Source organism: Morus notabilis, unplaced genomic scaffold (assembly GCF_000414095.1).
Source record: "Morus notabilis unplaced genomic scaffold, ASM41409v2 Scaffold97, whole genome shotgun sequence".
NCBI classification, from domain to species: Eukaryota; Viridiplantae; Streptophyta; class Magnoliopsida; order Rosales; family Moraceae; genus Morus; species Morus notabilis.
In genome coordinates, this window is record NW_010357090.1 from 190,919 (window position 1) to 197,130 (window position 6,212).

Here is a 6,212-nt window from a genome sequence, read left to right on the forward strand (position 1 = left end):
TTCCACACCAATTTCTATCCCCTCCTCCGCGGCTGCATCAGCACCATCCTCCAGCCTCAGTATAAACTCAAGGGCCCTCAACACATCATCCATCTTGGGCCGTCATTTTCTATCACTTCTCAAGCACCGATCTGCTACTTTTCCATACACCTTCAAACACTCCGGCGTAATCTGACCCTTCAGATTCTCATCTACGATGTGATCAAGCATCCCTTTCTTCAAACACTTTTTCTTCTCTCAATCATTCTTGGGTTTTGGAAATAGAGGCGTCTGAGAATATTTCGAGGGTGCCACTTTCACTGTCCAGACTACGAAAGCCCGATTCGGCGGTGTTGGACCCCACCGTGGTGGTAACACCGGCCCCACTTCGCAACCCCAACACGTCGTTTCCGAACCCACCGTTATCCACAACCAGATGGAACGACAGCTTCTCCGGATACGAACACAGCCCGTCGGGATTATTCCCCAGCTGCGTGGCGTCCGCTTGCTCTTGCAGCTCCAACACAAACTCCAAGTTCTCCATCACCTCATGCATCGTGGGCCGTTGACTCCAATAATCTCGGACGCACCTCTCCGCCACCTCCACGAACTTCTTCAAACACTCCGGCGCAATCTTGCCTATCAAGTACGGGTCTATGATGTTCTGAATCCTCCCTTCTTTTATGGACTTCCTTGCCCATTGTGCCAAGTTTCTTTGATCCTCTTCGAGTTTGACATCCACCGGTTTACGGGCACACAACACCTCGAAAAGAACCACACCGAAAGAGTACACGTCGGACTTGTCCGTCAGTTGCCGGCTCTGTGCGTATTCCGGGTCCATGTACCCAAAAGTGCCCTTCACCGCCGTACTAACAGCGCTGTCGCCGCGACCGAGTTTTGACAATCCAAAATCGGCAACTTTGGCCACCCACTTCTCGTCCAACAATATGTTTGTCGTCTTGACGTCGCGGTGGATGACGGTGTTCTTCACTTCTGAATGGAGGTAGTGCAGCCCACGCTGTTTCCACGGGAGAGGGTCGTTGTCCGTGCCATAGAGATGGTCTCGAAGAGTCCCGTTGGCCATGTAGTCGTAGACGAGGATCATCTCATCGTCGTCGTCGTAGTAGCCTATGAGGGAGACCAAATGGACGTGGCGGAGCTGAGATAACATCTCAATCTCCGCTTCGAACTCTTTCTCTCCTTGGCCCGATAACCCCTTGTTCAGCCGCTTGATTGCAACAACTGTGGACGCTTCGTCGGCCAAATGACCTTTGTAGACGTAACCGAAACCTCCCCTGCCGATCACCAACGCTTGGTCACATTTGTTGGTCGCTATCTTGATCTCGGCAAGCGAGAAACAACGGCAAACCTGCTCAGGAAGCCTCCCCGAGGAAGTCTTCGTCGACCTGCTGGATCTTCTTTTGGACGAACCGTGGTAGCGTTTCTCCTTCCGTAGCCTCAAGAAAACTACACAGAACACCATAGACAGTAGAACAACAAAGCCAGCAACGCCACTCCCTAAGGCAATGGCCAATAGTGTTTTCTTCGACTTGGAATTTTCTGTGTTTGGATTCAGAGTTTGGTCGGATCCCTTAGAGTCCTGTAGTGGAGGGTTTGGTCCCGCGAGGACTAAACGGGTTAAGCGTGTTAAACGGGCTGGCACGAATCCAACCCGTTTATTTTCGTATTATTCGTGCCAGCCCGTTAACCACCCAATTAACAATCGTGCGGTCTAAACCCATTTATCTCATCTCATTTTCATATCGTTTCATCATGTCGTGTCCGAAATTGCCGGCCCTAAAAAAAAGAGAGAGAAGGAGCAAAATAGACCAACATAAAAGAGGAATAAAAATAAACAGGCCAAGATTTAAAAAATGTTAGTTAATTGGCCTTTTTAATGTAAATTTGGATTTACACATAATTAGAATTCCGAAAATGCCCTTTGAATAGAAACCCGATGAAGAAACACTTTTTCATTTATTGTCTCACATTAAAAGCAGGATCAGCCGTGCGGTTGTCTAGATAGATTCGGAACATCCTATCCTCGGGCTTCTGGTATGTGTCTTCAAACTCGCAGAAATGGAGCCTAACCAGATAGTAGAATCTGGAGTCGACGGGCAACCTCCAGGTGATGTTGCGGAGGTTGTTGTATGTCCTGTTGTTTCCCATGGTGATGGAGGTTCGGTAGACATCATCAGGGGCAGTGTAATTTTCTATATAAGTGTACTTCAGCTTCTTTTTCGTGTCACAGGGGGCAAAGCCCAAGCTCTTGAAGTAAGGAAAGTCTCGGGTCCACAACCTGTACATGCCAGTGTCTTGATCAGGCGAGATGTCGTTGCCGCCGACGTTCAACCGGTAAAGTGTCTGGAGCGCCTTGTCGGTGTAGTCGAGGAAACTGGCCCCCTGGCCAATGATCTCGATTCCATTGACAAACACGTAGGAAGTACTATTACCATGATTTTCGGGAAGAAAAGCTATATCGAGTTTTTCCATATTCTCTCCCACGTATACGCAGAACTCCTTCATGAAAGCCCGCGGTTGCAAGGATTCGGCGCTGAGATACGCGCTGAAGTTCTTCAGCAGAGTGTAGCGTCCGGCTTTGACAGTAAAGAAGGTGCTTGTGGGATCAAAGTCACCCAGATCGCGATATTGTGTGGGATAAAAGTGTAGCCGGATGAATTTGGGACCCGGGGTGAGGCCGAAGCTGTAGGTGAACTGGGATCGAGACACACGTGCGGTCATGTACGGCACCGCTTCGACGGTGTATTGTGAGCGGGCTTCGAAGATATTCGATTTGTTTCGTCCGTCTGATTCTATGAGGGAATATCGAGAATCTTTTTCATGATCCGCAATCCAAGTACGGTTATCTTGTGCAGTTCGCTCCTCCTGTGAGCCACAGTTGAGGGCGATATTCTCTTTGGGTACATAAACAGGTGTGGAATCGGCGATGGTTATGATGATCGCGTCATGGTAGAAAGAGAAATAGATAAGGGCGAGTATAAGTAGGAGTTTCTTTATGGAAGAAACCATATTTGTAAAGGAAGCTTTTGCCAAGAGCACAAGGATATATGAACAATAGAACTTGTATGATCTATATAACCAAGCCAAGGTTTTGGGGGGCTTAACTTTGTAGAGTTATTGAAGATTAAAGCGAGGACGCGATTTGATCATCAGATCACGTGCAAAACACTTCGTATGTTCCTATAGATTTTTTTTTTTTTTTTTTTTTTTTTTTTTTTTAATACACACACATATATATATAGAGTAAATAGGTATTCTAGTTTTGATTACTTATTTTTTGAGATGGTGGAAATTATGACTTTAATTGAGTGTGAATTATCACTATTCTCAAATAAGTATAACAATACACAGAAACAAACACAATATTCTAGGCGTGAACATTGGGTGGGTTTTTGAGATTTTTCAACCCATCCAATTAAGTTTGGGTGAGTTGATTTTAAATTTAACCCATACAATCAATCTAAAGTTTAAAATCAACCCACTCATTTAAATATTGGGTAGATTAGGTGGGTTTATCAGATTGAACATAATAAAGAAATAAGAAATAAAAAAATAAATAAAGCTAATCATTCAACCCAAAATAAAAAATGTATAAAGACCAATATAAAAATAAAATATATGTAAAGCAAGTTCAAATATATAAGTTGTAAACCAACAAACAAACAATAATAAATACTCATACAATGTTAAACATAATCGGTTGTCAAGTAAATAATGTAAAATATGAGACAAAAAAATATATTATGAGATAGGAAAATATTTATTTATATAGATAAATAGATTAGGTGAGTTCGGTTTAATTTGGATTAGGAAAAACTCAACCCAAACTCCTCCAATTAATAGTCGGGTTGAGTGGGTTGGGTTGAACTCTTGATCGGATTGGTCAGGTTCATGTTAAAATGGGTTGGGTTGGGTGGATTAATGGGGTTTGTAGGGTTGTCGACTTTTTGTTCACCCCGACTATTTTCTAACTCAGAAGTCCTTTTTCTCGTGGTATTATTTAAATGAAGGAACTATCAAATTCCAAAGTAAGAGATTACTAACAACAATATATTTTAATTGGACTCAAAAATATATTGATTAATGATTATGATTGTTGACGATGAAAATTAATTAATTGAATAATAATGAATTTCTTGACAAAAATGTGGGTTGGTCACCCTTGAAATGTAATTAAACGTGAAATAAAAGCAAGAACATTCAAAATTTATAGTGGTTCACTATCAGTTTCAGAGCTACGTTCATTGTGGGGAGGAGGAAAAAATTCACTACTTTGGAGAAAAATACATGCACTAATGCTCAAGATGAGACTTTAGATATTTTCTGAATCATGATTCCCTATTTATACTACTAGGCGACCGCCCTTGTCAATTCCTTATTTAAATTTGGGATATTTCTCTTATCTCTTGAGATAATTTTCTAAAATATAGAGACTACAATTAATCTGAGTGTTTTCCTTATTCGTATTTCATATATTCAAATTATAGATAACGAATCTCTGAGTAAATAATGTGGATCCTTATATCCGCGTAGCCTCAACTTCATCAAAGCTACTCGAGGTCTCTTCGCTTATATTGGAGAGAACGATCAACTCCATGTTCATTCCTAATGTTTCTCATAATGGTCTACTTCCCAAAAGAGTTGTTGCTTTCGTGGCTATTAGGACTAAGTTGTCCTTAATCATTTAATGAGTTTTCCTATGATCGGTGGGCCTTGTTCATGATCTATTTTTAAGGTATTGTTTCACCCTACAACAATGATCATATAATATTGCACATAACTCTTGTAGATAATAAATAATTAAATAAGAAATACAAAGAAAGAGAGAAGATAAAGAGAGATTTAACGTGGTTCGACTATATTCCTATAACCAAAGTCTAAGAAAAGAAGGAAAGTTTACTAGTAAAGAGTACTATAAAGGAGACTCTATATAAATTATAAAATCAGGTAAGTAACCCAAAATTAAAATAATGAAATTTCTTAATACAAATAAAGTCAAAACCAATAGCAAGAGGTAACGATATATAAAATATTACTTTCCCTAGTAGTAGGTACTTTAATCCATTGGTTCTTCTTATATTTGGTACTCTTTATTATAGCGAAACATCTCATTGGTACTCTGTGTTTTTAATATTAAAATAGTAGCTTCACCTTTAAAGAAAGATTTTTTTAGTACCCTAAGACTAATTTTCGGTACATATAATGTCTAAACTACCATTTTTATCAATTAAATAGAAACTAATAATTAACTTTAAAATTATTTGTTAAAAACATTTTAATTTATATTGATTGTTTAATTTTTAAATATATTAAATTATTTTCATATATATTTTTTTAAAAATTACTAGTTTATTGTTAATTAGTGAGAAACGTAAAATGTACATTGTCCTAAAAATTGGTTTTAGGTGTTAAAAGAACCTTTCTTTAAAAATGAAGGGCGCGTTTGGAACTCGTTCTAAAATGATTTTATTTTTGGTATGAACATAAAAATGAAAACGTTTTCAATCTCAGACATAAATTATTTTTAAAAATGCGTTTGGTAGTTTTATCAAGAGATTATTTTCAGTGTAAAAAAAATCCATTAATGTCTCTCTTTCTCTCTCTCTGCTCAAGAGAGGAGAAAACAAAAATAAAAAATGAAAAACAACTAAAAGTCATTTTTCATTTCTCTCTCATTTTACACTAAACCAAAAAATCATTTTCATTTCCATTTTTTATCTTTATTGTGCCAAACGCCATTTTGAAAATATTTTCATTTTTTCTTCTCGAAAAACGTAAAAATAAAAACATGATCAATTCCAAACACGACTGAAGTTATGATTTTAATATTATTAAAAACAAAATACCAATAAGATATTTCGCTATATTAACATAGGGTACCGTAATAATTTTATCCATTCTAAAAAGCATCATAACCATCTTTTTACGTTAAAAAAAAAAAATGATGAAAGGGGAGACAATCAACATAATAGCTTATTAACACACCTTTAATAAACTCACCAAGTCCTACATAAAATTTATTGAAAAGGCAACGAAAAAAGTTATATATAAAAAAGAATAAAAAAAGTAACTTATATGGCGGGTCTTCTATTAATGATCTGAAGCATTTTTCACGATATTACATACTTCCAAAACAAAGTAACTGTACACCAATATTCAATGGAGGTGTTTATAAATATATATTTTTTCTTCCGTCTAGATGAAGATATGGT

General features: G+C 38.1%; 1 protein-coding gene across 1 annotated transcript; it reads right to left on the bottom strand.

Annotated features, from left to right (window-relative positions):
* Nucleotides 1-241: 241 nt before the first annotated feature.
* LOC112091186 (receptor-like protein kinase FERONIA) lies at nucleotides 242-3,102 on the bottom strand. Its single transcript, XM_024164161.1, has 3 exons — nucleotides 1,969-3,102; nucleotides 1,895-1,919; nucleotides 242-1,608 (listed from the first exon to the last, which is right to left on the bottom strand). Exons 1-3 carry the CDS (start codon nucleotides 3,007-3,009, stop codon nucleotides 242-244), a joined length of 2,433 nt encoding a protein of 810 aa, XP_024019929.1. The 5' UTR covers nucleotides 3,010-3,102.
* Between the last annotated feature and the right edge of the window lie 3,110 nt (nucleotides 3,103-6,212).

Excerpts from the sequence above, each read along its gene's own strand:
- LOC112091186 (XM_024164161.1), bottom strand. The coding sequence starts at position 3,009 with ATGGTTTCTTCCATAAAGAAACTCCTACTTATACTCGCCCTTATCTAT. Across the intron at positions 1,920-1,968 it reads CGGCTGATCCTGCTTTTAAT|GGCATTTTCGGAATTCTAAT; the intron begins GTGAGACAATAA and ends TTCTATTCAAAG. Across the intron at positions 1,609-1,894 it reads TTTCGGAATTCTAATTATGT|TCCTCGCGGGACCAAACCCT; the intron begins GTAAATCCAAAT and ends TAACCCGTTTAG.